Source organism: Acanthopagrus latus, chromosome 20 (genome assembly GCF_904848185.1).
Source record: "Acanthopagrus latus isolate v.2019 chromosome 20, fAcaLat1.1, whole genome shotgun sequence".
NCBI classification, from domain to species: domain Eukaryota; kingdom Metazoa; phylum Chordata; class Actinopteri; order Spariformes; family Sparidae; genus Acanthopagrus; species Acanthopagrus latus.
Genome location: NC_051058.1, coordinates 8,719,309 through 8,738,257, shown reverse-complemented (window position 1 = coordinate 8,738,257; position 18,949 = coordinate 8,719,309). Strand labels below are relative to the sequence as shown.

The 18,949-nt window shown below is 42.0% G+C and overlaps 3 protein-coding genes across 4 annotated transcripts; all 3 read right to left on the bottom strand.

Annotated features, from left to right (window-relative positions):
- Positions 1 to 531: 531 nt before the first annotated feature.
- pvalb9 (parvalbumin 9) lies at positions 532 to 4,861 on the bottom strand. Its single transcript, XM_037082209.1, has 5 exons — positions 4,578 to 4,861; positions 3,174 to 3,241; positions 2,347 to 2,479; positions 2,017 to 2,126; positions 532 to 817 (listed from the first exon to the last, which is right to left on the bottom strand). The coding sequence occupies exons 2-5, from the start codon at positions 3,232 to 3,234 to the stop codon at positions 792 to 794; spliced, it is 330 nt and encodes a 109-aa protein (XP_036938104.1). The 5' UTR covers positions 3,235 to 3,241; positions 4,578 to 4,861; the 3' UTR covers positions 532 to 791.
- Positions 4,862 to 7,570: 2,709 nt separating this feature from the next.
- Positions 7,571 to 10,258, bottom strand: LOC119009244 (parvalbumin beta). Of its 2 annotated transcripts, none has more exons than XM_037080289.1 (5): positions 10,172 to 10,258; positions 9,627 to 9,696; positions 8,578 to 8,710; positions 8,091 to 8,200; positions 7,571 to 7,995 (listed from the first exon to the last, which is right to left on the bottom strand). In XM_037080289.1, exons 2-5 carry the CDS (start codon positions 9,685 to 9,687, stop codon positions 7,970 to 7,972), a joined length of 330 nt encoding a protein of 109 aa, XP_036936184.1. In that variant the 5' UTR covers positions 9,688 to 9,696; positions 10,172 to 10,258; the 3' UTR covers positions 7,571 to 7,969. The 2 variants fall into 2 exon arrangements, with proteins under 2 accessions (XP_036936184.1, XP_036936185.1); XM_037080290.1 differs by having other exon boundaries at positions 9,627 to 9,693; positions 10,172 to 10,252.
- A 4,563-nt stretch (positions 10,259 to 14,821) lies between these two features.
- Positions 14,822 to 16,691, bottom strand: LOC119010450 (parvalbumin, thymic-like). Its single transcript, XM_037082606.1, has 4 exons — positions 16,490 to 16,691; positions 16,210 to 16,342; positions 15,938 to 16,047; positions 14,822 to 15,116 (listed from the first exon to the last, which is right to left on the bottom strand). The coding sequence occupies exons 1-4, from the start codon at positions 16,548 to 16,550 to the stop codon at positions 15,088 to 15,090; spliced, it is 333 nt and encodes a 110-aa protein (XP_036938501.1). The 5' UTR covers positions 16,551 to 16,691; the 3' UTR covers positions 14,822 to 15,087.
- Between the last annotated feature and the right edge of the window lie 2,258 nt (positions 16,692 to 18,949).

The following is an 18,949-nucleotide window of genomic DNA, read 5'->3' as shown; positions in this document are numbered from 1 at the left end:
GTCTGCACACAGGTTTATCTCCCTTATGTGTTTCTAGTGAAGTGGCAAATTCATGTTGTGGAAAACTATGTATTTTAGGAAAATCCACCTGAAGGAGACATATTATGCTCATTTTCAGGTCCATGACATTTTTGGGTCCATACTAGAATAGGTTTACATGCTTTAGTGCTCAAAAAACACATGAGTTTTCTCATTCTGTCCAGTGCTGCAGCTCTGTCTGAAGTGCTTTGTTTCAGCCCCTGTCTCTTTGTCAAATCTGCTCTGATTGGTCAGCTCACACAAGCCTGAGCCAGCACCACAAACAACAACAGATCAGCTGATGCTTTTATTCCTTCTGTCATTCATGTGGTTTATACTCTTGAGCTATCAGCTGGTATTAGTACTGTACATTCATGTATCATTGTCACACAGTCATTAAGACTAATATCTTTTTTATTTTTTGCTGAAAGATAATGTGACAAATATGATTTTCATAGCATTTGTTTACCCATCAAACGTGTCATGAGAAAGGATAACCATGGAGAGGGGATCTATGTTTCCACAGGTTTATTCATCTCATTAATTGTCAGAGTTGTGCACAGAAACAAAAACATGGACGAACACAATGGAAAGACAGATGGAAGGTTTTATCGTCTTTAAATGGACAAAAGGTCATTTAAAAACAATTACAGCACACAGAGTTTAGCAGAAAACAAAATAAACCACTGGGAACAGAAGCTGGGATCAGATGACCCCAGAGCTGGGTAGAGGGCTGAGGACCTGAAGACTCGAACTCTTTTCACCTGTGAAACTCAGGACAGGACCATAGTCTGGAATTCTGGAGAAAGAAAACAAGTTGGAATGGCCATGAGTCAAGGACATTTTAACCTCATGCAGAGCCATCATGTAAAGTTGATACAGAATGGAAGTTATGTTTTATGAATTTTCCATATGCTTTTTCATAACTTTTTTTTTCTATGTATGTTTCATTATGTTGTTATTCTTTTTCCCGACATTCCAATTAATGCCCGCCCTATTCTTACTAACCATTCTTATCTTTGGTATCTATTTAAATCTTCAGTGACAATTTAATTATTTCGATCTTATGACCTCTTTTATCTGTGTTCTGCACTACGCAGCTCAGACAGATGGTTCACTGTTTCACTGTTTTACACAATAACAATACAGACTCCAATCTGAGTCTTTGTCCTCTTATGTAAGACAGCTGAGCTCAGACATTGCTGGCAACTGGACGGTGGGCAAAACTGGGGCACTAATCAAGAGGTCATGACTTCTAGTATCACTGCAAATAGTTTTTACACTGATAAACCTGAAACAACATGGATGAACAAAGATCCTCAGTTACTGATCTGAAGAACTGAACATTGAAGAAACATTTCACGATGAGAGCTGAGCGTGTAAGATTGATTTTAACGAACCCCTGCTGAAAAATGTTAAAGCTATTGCTTCTTTGAGTGGTTTGGATCGACCGCGATACTCGTCTTAATGCATCTGAGGATCAGAGGAGGATCAGATCAACGCAAAGACATTTTGATAAATCACCGCCTGCCAATAATGAATGCATATGTACTTAAATCGATCCTGTGGAAGAATATTAATGGAAATCATTAGTCAATTTATGCCCATTCATATTTTGTCGGTGAGATTATGCATAAATAAGGAAGCGTATCATCCTCATTATCGGCCCTCTGTTACTGTAAGTAAAGAAGTCCAAGGCTGTGCATAGCGTCGCCACTTTCTACCTAATGTTGCTTTAATAGCAAATCAATGTTATCTCTCATGACTATAATACTGTATTTAAGCAGGTTAGTAAATCACTTGTTTGTTGCTCAGTGGTTAATGACTCACAATGGCTAAACGCATCACTTCGGTATGTTAAAAGTTAGCTGGCTCCACTCCATTAAGTCAGATCGTGTTTGTCTGACTCCACCCACTGAAATTCAGCCCAACCAATGAGATCAATCCTGCCCACATCATGACTCTGTGCAAATACAATCTGAGAAATCAGATACCGACCCTCCGCTCCAATTCTGCCATCACTGTCATCATCAGCTGCTGAGATGAATCTCTTGGTTTCTGCCTCGGTCAGTGTTCGCGCCCCGGGGACGAACCGCTGCAGGAAGTACCTGTACACACACACACACACACACACACACACGCCAAATGTGATCATAACTCTTTGCCCATAGTGGATTATTAGGTGATAGCTTAATGGTCCCCCTCATAATACTACTGTGTACGAGTAAATCTTTTTAATAGACACACAAATACAAAGCTCTGCAAATAATTCCATATGAAAAGATGTTACTAGAGGTAAAAAAAATGTTTGGTCTTTTTGTCACACACTTGAGCTCAGACTCCTCGATGAAGCCGCTGTTGTCCTCATCGAGGATCTGGAAGACATCTTTGATTTCCTTGGGTGACTTCGAGGACAGGCCACACAGCTGGAAGAACTTTTTGTAGCAAAATGTGTCCGGAGCTGGAAATACACAACACACACACACACACACACACACACACACACACACACACACACACACACACACACACACACACACACACAGAGTTACAGACAACCATAGATAAAGAAATAAAATAATAATAACAGAGACAGAAGCTGACACATGAGGTTAAGCAGGTTGGGTGCTGATGTGGAGATTAAAGCAGCGTGTGGCTGCTGTCCAGGTGGGAGATTTTCCATCCCCTGTTTTTTTCATCTCTTAAGTCCAGTCGACACATGCCTCCACTAAAACAGACAAGATGATTGAAAGCCTTTCCAAATTCAGATTTCATCACTATTCAGTTAAAGCTGGAGAGGACGCAGTACAATATCAGAAACAACAAAACTGTAGAGAAGACTATGCACCTTGTATAGGGAGTGTGTTAGAAACGTCTGGAACACAGATTATGAGCAGATCAGATCGATTCAGCAATCGTGGATCAGGATTACTGTGCAATTGTGTCACAATTAGGTGTGTAGTTAGGTAAAGTTACAGCTATTGATCCAGTGATCTTAGTGTTGAGGTCATGGGGCGATGTTGGAGGTGATGTTTTCTGTATTGGAGGGTTTTAAATGAATAATGAGTATAGTTTCAAATATTTGACAGTACTTGTTCCAAAATGTGTGTATATCTGTGTGTGCATGCGTGTGTGTGTGTGTGTGGAGATGCTACCTTGACAGTCCTTGACAGCATTTTCAATGGCCTCAGCTGAGAGGATGGAGGTGAGCGACATGTTGGTCCTGCAGAGTCAAAGAAAAGCTCTGTGAATAATTCACACACACACATACCCGTCCTCTCGCAGACACACACACACACACACACACACACACACACACACATATTCTTCACCTAATTCTGGCTTTTTGATATTCTCCCAGTCCATTTCTTTGTGTCGTGCCAGATTAACTTTTGTCATATTTGGAGATGTATCTAGGTTAATATTATGATCCCATCAAAAACTCCAGTCACGAATGTTTGGTAAATATGCTCGACTGTCAGTGAAAGAATCAGTGGAATTTAAAAAAAAAAAAAAAGATATACGACTTTTCAGGATTTTTTTTTTTCCCCACCACATTTAATGCATTCATAATAATGTTATGATGTATGCCTTAGTCATCAGGTTTCCTGGTCACATTTCCCCCGGTGGTCTCTTAATAACTGAGGTAACTGCTGCCCTTGAACTGTTTAATTGGGCTGGCTGAGCTGTGCAGGACGACCACCACCAGCAGCAAAAAAAACAAACACACAAAAAACCCCCACAACTTTGAAAATGCAAGCTGATTCAATCATAGCACAAGGGTTGCAGAGTTATAGCAGTTTTAGGAAAATTTGGTTGTTATCACACAGTGTATTTTTTGCTTATCTGCAGTTCTGAATTCTTCTGTATTCGTGTTCTGTAATTTACAAGTATTCAACATTTTGATCAGGACAAAATATTTTGCAACCCCCCCGAAGAACCTTTTCTGTTTCCATTTCTTTAAGGGTCACTGTAACTGATAATAGCCTAATAATACACTGTAAAATCAGACAAAGTGATCTTACTTACTTAAAATTAAAATCCAGCAAACCCATTACCTTGAAATTATCAAGGAAGGTCGAATAATAATTCTAAACTGTTAAAAGTCTACAGCACTGACAACTTAAATGACATTGTCTTCTTTTCTTGGTCCAACACATTTCCTTCACATGCCATGCAACTAATATTTTCTGAGGTGACTATCCCTAATGTCAGCCACATCTGGTAGTGCTGATGGAGTCTTTTTTTGTCAAAGAATGAATGAAGTATAGATGCTCTCCAAGCATGTATACACTGCCCTTACTTGTGCACAAATTTTAAAATGCATCACTTTTCTGACTTTACCAATCATTTTGGTATAGTTCCCGAAAGCTGGAGGAGTTCAGATATTATCATGACATGTGTTATCTTATGTTTGTAGCTTTATAAGAAAAGATTACAGAACTACTTGTTTGAAACAATCCAGTTATTGATTTAAAAAAATAAAAAATAAAAAATTCTTCAACTCAGCGCAGGGTACAGTTGCACATCTGGCCAAACACCTGTATTGTGGGACTCACCGCTGTTGGCTCGGTCTCCTCTCCGTCCAGGTCCAAAGCAGCAGCACAGCAGCACAGCAGCAGCAGATAAGGCTTTGTGGTGTCCGCTCACAGCTGGCTCGGTCTTATATAGGCCGGGCTGGATGCGCCGACGGATGCTTGAGTTTCCAACCTGTCCGCGGATCAAGTTTTCCCCGCAGCCGGCCGCCTCTTTCTCGTGTTCCTCACCTGCTCACCTGGCCAATTAGCCTCCGCCGTTTATATCCGCGGCTCTCTCCTCTCTCCCCTCCTCCTCTCCTCTTCTTCACTGTCATATCACTGCGATTTTTGTCCAATCAACTTCCCCCCCTCACCCCTCTCTCTCCCTGCAGGTGCACGTGGAAGCTCACACACACACACACACACACACACACACACACACACACACACACACACACACACACACACACACATCTCAAATTCAATCAGGCGTCTTTTCTCCTGGGTTTTAGTGAATAATCTCCCCCCAAATTCAGATGATTATAGGGAGCAGCGTGTCATAAATCATCTTACGCTACACCAAGGGACATTATTTTCCACACTAATATTAAATTCTTTAAGAATAAAGATTTAGAACCTCACTAAAAAGAGAACTTTCACATGCATGTAAGTAACTCAAGCTGAAGTGAGAGTAGTGTGAAGAAAAAATAAACTGAAAGCTATTTCATTTTAAAAAAGTGAGGATCAGTAGACCGGAAACACCAAAGTGTTTGTTTAAAATGACCAGCAGGAGTGGACTTCTCCGCTCTGTGCGTTGTGATGGTTTTCACCTGTCACACCTGGCCTCCTGTAAGGCGCACACCTCAGGGTGTTGTAAGGGGGTTTGCACCTGTCACCATGACAACCGGCCGGTCTGAACTGATGAGCTGGCTGCCTGCACACGGAGGCCCTCTGAACCCTCTGACACAGCAGCGCCTCTGGTGAATCCAGTCAGCACTAATGGCATTAGCAGAGGCAGGAGGGACGCTTTTTGTAACGAGAACCAGGGGAATAAATCTCATTATTCCTCCACGTATCACCAGCGGTGACACTCCAACACTCTGAGAGTGACAGCATGAACTCACTGCTACTTGTTGGACTGAAAAAAGAAAGGTGAAGTCGAGTGAAGCTGTGAGGACACTTTCACTGGATTTTCCAAGCCTCCAAGTGTGTGATGTAAAAGTGCCTGACAGCTGAGACCTATTGACAGATCAGAAGCGCCACCTTGTGGCTGCTTCCCATCAATTCAGGGCCCACTACTTTTGTGGGTATGAGGAATGAAATCCTCACCACCTGTAATGTACAAGAGGAGAGAGCTGCTTAATAGAGCAGGAGCTGGGTGCAGGCGAGAGTGTTGGAGCCAGATATCACATCACCACAAGGGTATAGGATTTCCAACATCGTTAGAAAATGCAACTTTTAAAGTCACACTGTGTAAGTTTAGAAAAAAAGAATGGTGCAATGTTCTTCTCGCAAAGAAAAGTTAAAGTCATAAGAAAAAAAACAAAACAAAACATCAAACCAGTCAAATCATTTCATCCAGTGGTTTTGTTGCTACTGCCTTATTTGGTTTGGTGTGACCAGAGATGTTAAAAAACGAGGAGACAAACCACTGAATGCATTTTGAATAGAAAACAGTGCCATGGCAGGGATGGTGGTTGTGTGACCCACAGCCCGCCCTTCTCCTCAAAAGCGTGGTTTATAGCCGCCTAACTGTATCATCCAGTCATGTTGTTGCACTGATGTGAGCATGCAGTCGAGATTCAAGACAGTTTCAACCCATGTGGCGTGGCTGCAGACAGGATTCCAATTTGAAAATGATAATGTCAAAGGATTGCAGAGAAAGGTGAGGTTGTTCAAACACTAAAACATAAACTCACATTTGTTTAAGTGCTCCAATAATACCATGTTGGCAAGGCGGCCATCTTCCTTTGACGTCACGCTCGGGGTGGGATGTTGTGCTGTTGTGTTCCGGGTTGCAAATCTTACAAGGAATCTGACAAACTGCCATCAGTTTACAGCTTGGCAATTGATCAGCAAATAAAAAGATGACGGACAGCGAAAATCTGGAGGAACATCAGGCCATATTACGACGTAAAGCGAAACACTTCCGAGCTAACATCACAGTTTGATTACATACAATGCGTTTCATCACCAGGCTTAAATAAATGTGCCAAAGATGTGCGTTGATATTTTACATTACATGTATTTCGTTTTTCCTGTCAAGCATCTTGTAAGGTTATAAAACAGTGATTTTAGCTAGGAAGTGGCTGGATGCTAACGTTAATGCTCTGCTTATAGGTTAGCTGTTCTCAAATGTTCAAGAAATTGGCACACCCTGTGGTGTAAAAGCATGTTTTTAAACTTATAATGGGGCCAAGTCACAACATCATTTTGTATTTTTTTTTTTATCAGATATGACCAGTGATTCTTTACAAGCAGTTTTTATGTCCCAGTGAGCATTGAAAGTAAAGTAATGGCTCCCTTATTAAATTAGATAGGGGTCTGCATGGGGGTGTTGCCAAGATGGCTGCTGTGTAACAAGACTTGCAACAGACTTTGGTATGATGAATAGGTGATGGTGGCTAATGCTAGCTAATGTTCGCAAACTCTAGGTAAATACGCACACTGCTGGGTCGCTTTGCTAACTTCATAACCCTTCTTAACCTGTGCTGTTTATTTACATTGAATTAGCATCTTAGCCAAGTGCGTAGCATTTAGCACGACTGTCACTTGTGGCTTTCACAGCGGTTGCTGTTATGATTTATGTATGAGTGGATGAGGAGTTTGATGAAAAGTGCATTTTGAGAAACATTTTTATCACTTTCCTGATACGGTCTACAAGTTTTCTTGTACAAATGTGTTTCCTATTCCATCATTCATCGTGTAAATCACCCTCTGCAGTGTAAAAGTGAAGGTGTTAGACATCAAGAGCAATTCCTGGGTGCCTTTTTTTGTCAAAAGCCGTATTGAAGACAAGGGTCAGACTTGTGTTATTGAAAAAGAACCTTTATTGTTGTCTCATCGTCCGTCCGTTTCCCATAAAAGTGCATCATTTGATCTCACAGTAAGCAAAACTCACATAGTAACGACGACAGAAGTGAGAGAGAGAGAGAGAGAGAGAGAGAAAGACACAAGTCAACCACGCCATACACTTAGTCAGGTACATTCATCGTGGACAGCAAAGGGGTGAGCACAGTCAGAAAGAGGGGTCAGTTTGTTTGCGGTCGCGGAGTAGGGGGGTCGTGGGGGTGGGGTCGGCTGCGTGGGAGGTCAAGTGTATAAAAGTGGTGTGGGGTTGAAGAGAGAGAAAAGTGAGAGGGAAGAGGAGACGAAGAGGTGTCTCAAGTTGTTCCTTTAGAGTTGTGAAGTAAGATGTTGGTCAGCTTATTCATTTAAGCCTTCATCATGGCAGTGAACTCTGCAGGGAGACAAAGAATGAGAAGGGAATTTTAAGCGCTACTTCGAGATCTCAGATTTCTCAGAGTCACAAAGATGCGATTGTGGTTTTCTCACCATCAACTCCGATCTTGCCGTCACCGTCAGAGTCACCGGCCTTGAGGAACGTCTTGGTCTCAGCGTCGGTCAGAGCTCTGGCAGAGGCAGAGAAGTTCTGCAGGAACAGCCTGGAGAGAACGATCACAGAGAAAGGATGAGTGGGTATTACAGATAACATGTACAGAAGTAGACCTGTAAATATTTGGTTTTCAGTGTATTTTTAATATTCTTTTTTTTTTTTACACCAAATTCAATGATTTTTAAGAGTTTATCGTTCAGATCATCTCCAAAAACCTCATTTTAGTCATCTCGTTTTCTTTAGCTCTGGGTGATTTGGTATTTCTGAATGAACTGCACTCAATTTAGCTCCAAATTTCAAGAAGGCTTAAGTCTGCTCTGTTTTCTCCTCGGCTCAGTGTCGCCCAGCGCCAGAGGACAGAGCTGGCCTAGAGTAGCCGGGCGGCTTATCGGATGCGTTGCGATGAAATCTCGAGGTGGCACTCACTTCAGCTCATCCTCCTCAATGAAGCCACTCTTGTCCTGGTCAATGACAGCGAAGGCCTTCTTGATGTCATCTGCGGACTTGCTAGCCAGGCCGACCTTGGCAAAGAAGTCTGTGTGCTTGAAAGAGTCGGCAGCTGTGAGGAGACACAGGAGGGAACATGTTAGATCAAGTGCAAACAAACCCATGATGTTGCCCATTACCTTGTAGACTACCGGTTTGAAGCCTTGAGTTTGGTGCTACAGCTGTCCTCATTTTTGTTTTGTTTTGAAGGCAGAAGTGACCATACTTGGATTAAAGGGGGGAGCTGGGGACGACACTGGTTTTATCCGACTAAGAAAATAAGGACACACCCTAAAGCATGCCCTGCTTCATCATCTACCTTAGTCTAAATGGCAACATCATTTGTTGATGGAACATCATGCTGCGATTGACTCTGTAAACCAGTAAGAAAGTGCTTTACTAATTGAATAAATCAGGTGAGAATTAGGGTCCTTTTCTTAAAAGCTTCTTTTTGAAACCAGTGGAGTCGCCTCCTGCTGGTCACTTGGCACTTTGCATTATTTGTTAGAGATTGAAACGAGTACACTTACTGTTACGTAAGATTTTTTTTCCTGCAACATGATTTGACTCCACTACTGCTTACACGTTAAATTTAAGAAAAATGAATAAATATAATATGATCTAATACTAACTTTATTATTGCCATGCTAAGTGACTAGCTCCTAGCTGCTTTGTTCCAATAGTAAACAACATCGACACTCGCTCATTAAAGTCACATTCTGCTTGCTTGCTGCACTATTGATCCACCTCCAAGATGTGTTTAAAAACACATTTCTGCAGTATTCAATGCAGAAAAGATGCAAGGAGATGTCTTCTAACCACAATTTGAGATGTGACTCTGAATTTTGCAGCAAGATATCCAGCTACAAATTAGTAGAATTAGAGTCCAGATCCTGTCTCTAGTGCATGATTGTGTGCATGTGCAGCGCCATGTAGGCTCTCCTAAGTTGTAATACTGCATGGTGTGTCATTCTCGTGGTGGGGTTTACCTTGGCAAGCCGCGAGGGCTGCAGTGATGTCAGCCTCGTTCAGAATACCAGCGAATGCCATTGTTACCTGCTGGAGGAGAAAAGAGGAAGTCGTCAGTTCATGAGTTCAGCTGTGGCACATCAGACAGGATGAAGCAGTTTGAATCTAAGCATGTTAAGTTTTCTCACTGGACAGTACAGCATTTAAAGTTTAAAGAGCTACGTGTCACTTTCATTATGCCATGCAATATTTATTAGAATTCCTCTCTGTGAGTATTCCTCTCTGGTAGCCCCAAATGATCAGAAAAGGTAGTCCAATTTTTCCAAAACCAAGCCCTCCAAGGCAAAAGATCAAAAATCCTTTGCAGCTGTGGTTGGGTGGCAAATAGATTTTTTTCCCCCCATTTGGTTCCTCAGTAAGTCCAAAGCCAAACTCTGAGCTGTTGATGTTCAGAATCTGCATGGCCCTGTTTGGCCCTTTCCTTGATTCGTATCCCGTTGCGTGAAGTCGAAGCCCCGAAGCACTCAGGGTGCTTAAAGGTCTGCAGCTCCTCAGTGAAACTCACCTTGGGGTTTTTTCTCTAAAGGGGTTAGAGTGGATTCGCTCAGGATGACTCTGCTCACTGCAGTAAAGCCTCCAGCCGCTCTTGCGAGCTTATATACCTTCACTGGCCCGAAATATGATGCATAGGCTATGTAATAGACACTGTGTGCAGAGCAGTCAAAGCAGTCTGGCGAAAAATTTGTCCACTAGACAGAGCTGTTCTATTTATATGCACATAAATGAAGATGCTTAAATGGTAGGCTAAGTGTAGGTCTATGCAAAAGTGCTTGATATTGCATAGGGCTAATAATATACGCTGCTGATTTGGGTGAAACGTACTCTGTGGCCATGTCGTTTTGATCTGTTTGACTGTGCCGAGCGCCACGGAGACAAGAATGAGGTAAACTTTTACTTTGTGTGTTGCAGATTGTCAGACAGATAAGCAGGTATCTGTAGTCTAAGTTATCACACTTATTCTCTCACCAGACAGACTAGTTTTGCCTTGTTGATATGGACTTAATTTCATAGACTGTGCTGTAATATCAGTATGTTAAACTTTGTATCCCAGACCTTTCTCCTGAGAAGTGTAAATGTTTTTATTGCCAAGACTTAGCTCTTTTAAATGTCCTCTTTGCTATGCTGTTTGTAAAATATGTCCCGTCCATTCTGTCCTATTAAAAGTTTGTTGAAATGGCCATCTGAATGCAGATTAGCGTGTCTGTACTGTGAGACTTCCTCACAAAAAAATGACACATGGAATACAATGTGATGGTTTCTGATTACGTAGACACCCTGAACTTTTACATCTCAATCGCCTGTGATGATTAATGACTCTGCACGTGCCCTCGGAACAGAACCGTTTTGGTGAAAACGAGCCTGTGTGCGATCGGCGCGTGTAAAATGCCAGCTATGACTTTCCTGGCATTCCAGTGTCAGAAAAGTCTCGTTGTTGTGATTGATTATCGCCTGTTGTGGCAACGTTTTCACCAAGGTGAAAAATAGGCATGCAAAATGTGGATGCAGGTTGTAACAGATGTTCATGTGTGGACTAATCTGGCTCAGTGTAATGGCAACATTTGAGGACATGAGGCTGTATGAAACTTATTTGAGGAGAATTAAAAACACAAAATCAATAAAATATTTGAGATTACGCATATTGTTTGTGTTTTTTTTAATGTTGCTCATGCTGAAAGTTGAAAATAACATAGTAAATCCATTTGATCATTTTAAAGGCGCATTATGTAGTTTTGGGGAAGAATATTAATCAGAAGATAGAGATCTCTGTTGACTATTTTTTTCATGCTTAACCAACCAAAATATCAAGCTCTCTTTGTTGTCATGACTGAATAAACAAGCTAACCTTAAAGGACAACACAATTTAATACTTTTTTACTTTGTGTATATTTGGCGGACCCTGCCACCTTCCTAGCTTCAACCTTATTTTCCTTATGTTTATTCAGTTATGGAAAAAATAGATACGTCTGAGTTTGTCTTATTATCACATTAATATTGAAAAAATTAAAAATCTGAGTTTGAGTTTCGTCTCCAAAACAACATAGTGCCCCTTTAACTGACGAATAGCGTTCATGGACTCTGGTGTTATTGATGTTTCTGCATCATTTAGGCTGTCTCTTCCTGCAAAGTGTAATACATTTGCATAATTGTAAAGCCACTCTTTGTCAGAAGGTGTTAATTGTAAAAAGGAAACACACACACACAAAAAAAAACAGGACGACGAGTTTTAAAAACCCACTATAGCCCGTAGTGCCAAAGAGGAGGTGGGGTTTAACCGGAGAGCCAGACCTCCGTTCATTTAAAAGCACCTCGTCATCATCCACTCACACACATTCCGGGGACCGTTTGCCAGGTTTTATTTTTGGTCCTCTTACACCCATTCAGACCATTTCTCCTTATGGTGATGAAACTATTTGTGAGGCTATTTTGGGACGCATCAAAAGCTGATATCACCGGTGTCCTCCTCCTCATCGTCACCGTCGCCATTATGCTCGTCAACTTAACACTTCAGTTGTGTAACGAAGCGCAGCTCTCCCTCTGCACCAAACAATGACATTAAAGGAGGGACTAGTCCAGGGGGTCTTTTCCATGCCCATATTTGCTCCCTTGATGGCTGCAGGCGGCTATGTGCCTATTGTACATCAGGTGGCAGTGTTGAGTTGATCCTCTGATTAATATCATGTAGAGATGATATTGAAATAAATAAATCCTATTAACACATCTGATAAAATGCAGCTTCACTTTTGCATGAACTGACTGGAAAATCCCAACTATGCTGCCTAATTAGCCCCCTCCTTCACTTCAGTGGTTTCACGTGTGATGTCTCAGCAGCCAGAAAGGGCAATTATAATATTTGTTCTTTATTTATTTATTTTCTCACTCTGCTTCGTCCACATTTCAGATCCTCTCAAAAAGCTCTGCAATCTTTGGCCTTTAACATTTGCTCTGGTCAAATGAGGTCTCTCACCTCAGAGAACTCGGCCATAGATACTGACACTATTCCTGCCCTTCTTCAATATCAGGTTTGAATTACAAATATCTCACAGCGGGGATGAAACCCATCAAGCGAGGCTATGAACGTCTGTAATTGGAGGCGGCACAGGACAGGTCCCCCATCATATTTTCAAACTTCATGTTTGAAATGGACATTTGGGAAAGATTTTGTGGAATATTCAGAGAGCTGCACCTTAATTTCCCATATTATAGTGAGCACATAAGGACTTGTAAACACACAGAAATGTGACTTTTTAAGATATTAGCACTTCATTAATTAGTACACTCTGGAATAAATTCTGATTCAAAATCAAATGAAACAATTGAAATTTATCGAAGAACAATTCCTGTATCCCACTGAAATGCCACTTTGTATGTGATTCTGTCTTATGTTGAGTGTAATGAGATATTTGTGACTAATAACTAGACAAACAAGATTTGTAGTTTTTGCTGTGCAAAGCTGCAGCAGATATTTATTTTGCTCATCTGTGTGTTTTTCTAATGCTTCACCTGAGTTTGTTCCCCTCGTGCTGCGGCAGAAAAAGAAGTGACCCACATTCTCTGACCCGGTGGCTTGCCACCTGAGAGAAAGTTGCAAATAAATGTGCTTCATTGACAGAAGTCCTGTAAATGTGCTGGCACAGAAATTCGATCCTGTCCAAGAGTTCCTCTGCTGGGTCAGGGCGAGTGCACCTCAGGCCAGCTTCTGCTGAAACTCTGCCAGATCTACTTCTCTGTCTGCCAGACTGACGTCTGATCCAACTGTGTCCTGCCTCTGCCCCCCTGAAGCCCATCTGCAATTCACAATACATATTTCTGGGCTGGAGTGGTTGAGCCCACGCTGCCAGAAAGCTGCACTGGGTCTGGTATTGATCCAGTGAATCGTGTAGATAAGAAGCTTACATTTTGATAAGTAATGATCCAATGTGATAATAATCTGAAACTGATTTTTTTTAAAATAACCCCGTTCTCTATGAAGATTAGTAGAAGTGCATTGTGTTGTTTACACTTCAGTACTTGAACTTAAATAAAAAACATTCAGAAAACTAATTAACACAGTTTCTATCCACACTGGATTGACTCAAGTTCTTTCGAGGGTGTCATCTATTTTCTGGACACAACTGTGATTCTGCAGCAGTGAACTGTAATAGTGACTCGAGTGCAATTTTGAGCAACTTTGACTATGTCACAATTTACACCAAGGGACCCAAATGGGAGACACTCAGAGGCAGGCAGGGTGAAAACAAAAGGTGAGCTTTAATGAGATGAAGTCCTAAATCCAAAAAGTATTAGGAGTATGAATTATAAAATGGCACGTGACACAAAGTTGCAACAAAAGGCAGCCAAAGGGGGACAAACCAGACAACACATTGTGCAATTACATCACTTGTTATAATCCGATTATGTAAGATAAATGCTGCATAATGCAAACTTTGACTTTTGATACTTTATGTATATTCTGAACACTCTCCACCTCTGGATTTGACTCAAACATAGTTGTCTAAATGGAGCTATTTACTTTACATGCAACATTCAAATGAAAAAGTGAGTGGCTACCACACTTTATTGTATCCCTCCCCTTCCTAAATGAACCGATACTATCCTTGTCTCTTATTAACGTTGTCCACAGAATTCATCAGTCAGAGGAAGTGATGCGGTCTGTGAGCCAAACACAAGAGGGACGTACTGTTTCTTCAGCCTGAGCCCATCAGCTCTGTGCAAACTACAGACTTTTCCCCATAGGACGAGAGGTTGAGAGAAGTCAGAATTACTCGGAGCAAATACTGTTTTATGGCCTCAGTGACTTTATTTAAGCCAGCATGAGCCAAGTCAAAACATGTTGGGTTTCATGACAGTTAATATCAGAGCAGTACGTCAACTTTCCAAAGAAAATGGGTTCACTTTTATGCACATGTAGTCTCGACGTAAACATATGATTTACACCGAGTTTACTCCACCTAAGGTGTCCAGCTGAGCTTGCCAGAATGTCAAACACTTCATTTGCACAGTGGAAAGTTGCACAGGCCGTTAATTAGAGAAACTGAAGCCTCCCGCACAGGCTGGACCTCTCCCAGTGCTCGATATAACATCATAACATGGGGCACACGAGAGAATTCTGCTCATAAGATTAACACTAGGTACTATCAAAGGGAAAGGAAAAAAACATGGACATCACATGGAGAAAAAGTATGTTTATTTATTCTCTTTTCTGGCAGGGAAAAACACATTGATTGACATTGATTTTGTGGTCTACTTTAATTTCTTTATTACATCACTTCCCATTCAATCTACCACATACATTATTAATCTAAACACATAAGAATCTTCGGGTTGAGTCCGTTGTGTTAACTGTAGCTAGCAAACATTGTAAGAGGGAGGTCTGCCCTGAGAATATCACCATACGACATATCATAGCGATCGGCCATGATTTTATGAAGACTTGACCAATGCAGAAAACTCTGGAGGAAAAAAAAAAATGGAAGACAGGAACAATTTCAGATGTTTAATGATTAAATTCATCATCTCATTTCTACACCACAAACTCTACAAACGCGGCCCAACATGAAGTGTGTGGCTCTGGCGGTGACACTTATGTATGAGGTGACTGATGTAACTGCACTTGAGCTGCCTAGCAACCGGTGAAACACAACAGAGCGATGAAGAGTGATGACTTTGAATTTACATTTAAAGATTAACAATGCTTGTTTTTCTTTTTACCTGAGGATTTATCACAGTTTCTGCTGTTTTGCTCATTGAGTTTGGTCCTTTCTGACTTTATACTACAATAAAAGACAAAATTATAAATGATGTACCTTTACTCCTACTGACAAACTCATAGCAGAAAAAAAAAAAAAGATATTCATCAAACATTTTATGGCTTGTTTGCTCGTGTCAGCAAGATACAAAAGTTCCTGTTTTTACTGATGTTGGTTTTCTTTTTGATTGGGTAAAATCATTTCAGTAATTATCTTTTAATGTTAATAGATTATAATATACTACTGTTGCCTTCTTTACATGTTTTTTTTTTCAGAATAACATATGGTACCTGGTATCTGATTTAGTTTTCCTGCCCTTAGCATAAACATCTAATCACTTTAGAGGGTTTACTCACATACTTCATAATACTAAAATAGCCTGATGAAGCTTTTTCACTTGTAAGTTTTGTATTTTAGAACATTCTTAAGTGTAATTCATATAAGTTTTGTAAAAACAGACCACGATCTCCTCTTCATGATAATACAGCCACCCTACAGGCCGAGGGCCCGTCGTATCCTCCTACCTTCCCATCCGATCTTTCCGTCTCCATCTGAGTCTCCCTCCAGCAGGAAAGCTCTGGTCTCGGCAGCCGTCAGGGTCCTCGCTCCTTTGGAGAAGTTCTGCAGGAACAGCCTGATGAAGAGCAGGGATGAGGCACCACATTGAGAAAACACAATGGGATTAAAACATGTAATGTGCTGCATTTCATATGGAAACATAATGCTGCGGAAAACTCTCAACAATCCATCTTGTAACATTAATTATGGAGAATATTAGCTGTGTTTGAAACTCAACTGTAACTCATCCTGTTCTATGAAGCCGCTCTTGTCCTGGTCCAAAATCTTAAAGACCCCCTCGATCTCTGTCGGAGTTTTCTTCGATAGACCCACTGTTTTGAAAAACATCTTGGGGCTGAAGGAATCCTTCCCTGAAAGCAAAATCACAGATGCAACTGCGTTAGATCCAGTCAGAGAAACGATGACGTCCTATAATCTGAGGACTCACACAACTGCAGTGAAATGCAACAAAACGAAGCCCTCGCATCCTGCGACCAAAACAAGTTCAAAGCCTTCACCTTTACAAGCGTTAATGGCTGAAGTGATGTCGGAGGCAGCGAGAAAGTCGGTAATTGCCATGGCGGCGGCGGCTCTGTTGTGGTGGATGTTGCAGCCGGGTGCAGTATGTGACCACTGATGGGCAGAAAGAAACTACTGGTGACAGTGGATAGATTTAACCCCCCTGGTGTCAGAAACCACCAGTGTCCTTCTGTCTGCTGTCACCTGCAGCTGACCACTTCAGCCAACTGCGTGTGTGTGTGTCGGTGTGTGTGTTTGTGTGTGTTAAAGTGAGACTTTAGACAGAAAATCATGCCACTGAACGACTGTGTCGTGGAGAGTGGTCTCCTCAGGGGTCAGGGGTCATATTGGAGATGAAATCTAGCTAAACAGACCCTCCGTCAGGAAGCGTCTGTCTGTAAACAAAACAGCGAGTCACTGAGGTTATATTTGGTGGATCTGGAGGGAACCTGGCTGGCCCGCATTTCCTCTTCGCTCGTGTTTCCAGCCACAGTTGCTGCCTGCTCACGGTCGTCCCTGGCAGTGTTTCCGCAGGCTGTAAACATCCTGTTATTATGGCCTCTGTCACTTTCAGCCTGCGCTCCATAGAGCTGTCTCCACTCAGAGACACTTTGTTTCCACATGCTACCTCTAACATGTGCTCTCTTTATTTAAAAAGATGCCTAACGTGCTAGATGGACCAGTTATATGTAAATGTATCACTAAGTCTGTGTGTAAAGGCCTTCACAAGTTCTTAACCATCAAATACTGCAGTAGCTAGTCTCAAATAAGTGTCTTACTAAATGTTGTTATGAGTTTTTTTTATCTAATTTTGATATTTGCATCTAATTGATTTTGATACAAGCCTCTAAGCCTTAGAAATGCCTCACCTTAGAGACTTATGTGAGAGGATGTCCTCTGTTGTAGCCTACAGATTGTAAAGCCCCTTGTGGCAGATAACCTGACGGTGACCACACAGAGACGAGCCATGCCTCCATAGATTTGAGGCTTTTTTCACAGCTATCTACTGTTGTGATCACAGTGTTTGTCGTGGAAACTGCGAACAAAAGACTGACATTTTTTTTTTTCATTCGTGATAAATCAGTCGCTGGGAATCTCTGGAAAACCACCTGCCGAGGAATTCTCATACTTGGCAGTTTGCAGCTACGACAAACAGGGAAGTAGATTGTGGTTTGCTGGCAAAACTGCAGGTTTTTTTTCTGGCAAAGGCCAAACCTTCCTCGCAGTATCTCTCTCTACCACATTTGACCTCTTTTGTCCGTCTGAAGTGCACTCTGTGGTTTTGTATCAGCTCTTCCTGCTTGGCGGTGCCATTATGGTTTTGAAAAGCAGTGTTTTCCGCAGCTTCGCTCCACATATGTCCTTATGGCTCCCATGTGTGAGGGGCTGCCGGAGCGCTGGAGTTACTGCGTCACACTGGCCCTAACAGGCAGCACGTGTGGGCCCAAGGCCTGGCCAGAATGACGTGAGGGTGGTTTCCTCAGGATGGACTACAGTGAGGCCTGTAGCAACCAGAGGGGCAGAGGAATGACAAAAACATCCTCTACGTGACCCCCCCCCCCCGCTCACCTACCTGCCCCCCTCAGCCTTGTCCCTTTCCATGCTCCAGTGCTTGTTTTCAGGAAGACCAGGCTTCCTGCGTGATGGAGTAGTGGATGAGAGGAGGAAGAGGGGGCTGGGACAGAGAGGAAAGGATAGACACAGAGAAAGATGGATGGGGATGGGGGCGACGGTCCTGTGCACGTAGTGGTTTTGGGGGAGTTTGTCGCGTCAGTCACTTCCTGGCAGCTGGGAGGGAGACTGAGGACACGGGAGGTGCGAGCACAAATCTTTCACTTAGACTGAAAAGTGACTTTTTTTTGCCTCCTGCACCTGGAAATCTGAGCAAAGCAGACTGGCGGGGAGCAGCTCCGGGCGTAATTTGTGGGAAAACATATCAATTTTGTGAATTTACAGAAATCAGACAGGGATTTGGACACGGAGTTTTATACTTTCACACACCTGAAAAACAAACTCTGCTCTGCACTGAGCAAAGTACTGAGCGAATGCGACAACCAGCACAGGGCGAGGACACCAGCAGAGGTAAGGATCGCACAAACACAGCTGGTAAGTTGCATTTTACACAAATTTGAGAATTTCTTTCTTAGGTGTTTTTTTTTTTTTTACAAGTTATAAGCAACTATACAGATTGCTGACTTACCATTTAGGTGGAATGGGTCAACTGCAATGTTTTTTGTAGTGCAGCGCGAGATATTCAGTGCAGAAAACTGCCTCTGGTGTTTAGTTTCTCACTTTCTATTCACCATCATCCTTTCTCCATCGCACTTTAAGTTACTGTTTTGCAAAATAGGCTGCATCATTATTGCCCAAACTTTCAAAAAATTAAGTGAACATAGCTCAGGTCAGGTAGTTGAATGTGGCTCCTTCTCTCTGTGTGTTAAATCGACCCTGGGCGAGAC

What these genes read in the sequence shown, in the direction of transcription:
- pvalb9 (XM_037082209.1), bottom strand. Translation starts at nt 3,234, where the DNA reads ATGTCGCTCACCTCCATCCTCTCAGCTGAGGCCATTGAAAATGCTGTC. An exon ending in TGCTGTCAAGGACTGTCAAG is followed by an intron (nt 2,480 to 3,173) that starts GTAGCATCTCCA and finishes GTGTATTTCCAG; the next exon opens with CTCCGGACACATTTTGCTAC. An exon ending in ATCGAGGAGTCTGAGCTCAA is followed by an intron (nt 2,127 to 2,346) that starts GTGTGTGACAAA and finishes GTGTGTGTACAG; the next exon opens with GTACTTCCTGCAGCGGTTCG.
- LOC119009244 (XM_037080289.1), bottom strand. Translation starts at nt 9,687, where the DNA reads ATGGCATTCGCTGGTATTCTGAACGAGGCTGACATCACTGCAGCCCTC. An exon ending in AGCCCTCGCGGCTTGCCAAG is followed by an intron (nt 8,711 to 9,626) that starts GTAAACCCCACC and finishes GTCTCCTCACAG; the next exon opens with CTGCCGACTCTTTCAAGCAC. An exon ending in ATTGAGGAGGATGAGCTGAA is followed by an intron (nt 8,201 to 8,577) that starts GTGAGTGCCACC and finishes CGTTCTCTCCAG; the next exon opens with GCTGTTCCTGCAGAACTTCT.
- LOC119010450 (XM_037082606.1), bottom strand. Translation starts at nt 16,550, where the DNA reads ATGGCAATTACCGACTTTCTCGCTGCCTCCGACATCACTTCAGCCATT. An exon ending in AGCCATTAACGCTTGTAAAG is followed by an intron (nt 16,343 to 16,489) that starts GTGAAGGCTTTG and finishes TTTTGCTTTCAG; the next exon opens with GGAAGGATTCCTTCAGCCCC. An exon ending in CGGAAAGATCGGATGGGAAG is followed by an intron (nt 15,117 to 15,937) that starts GTAGGAGGATAC and finishes TTTTTCCTCCAG; the next exon opens with AGTTTTCTGCATTGGTCAAG.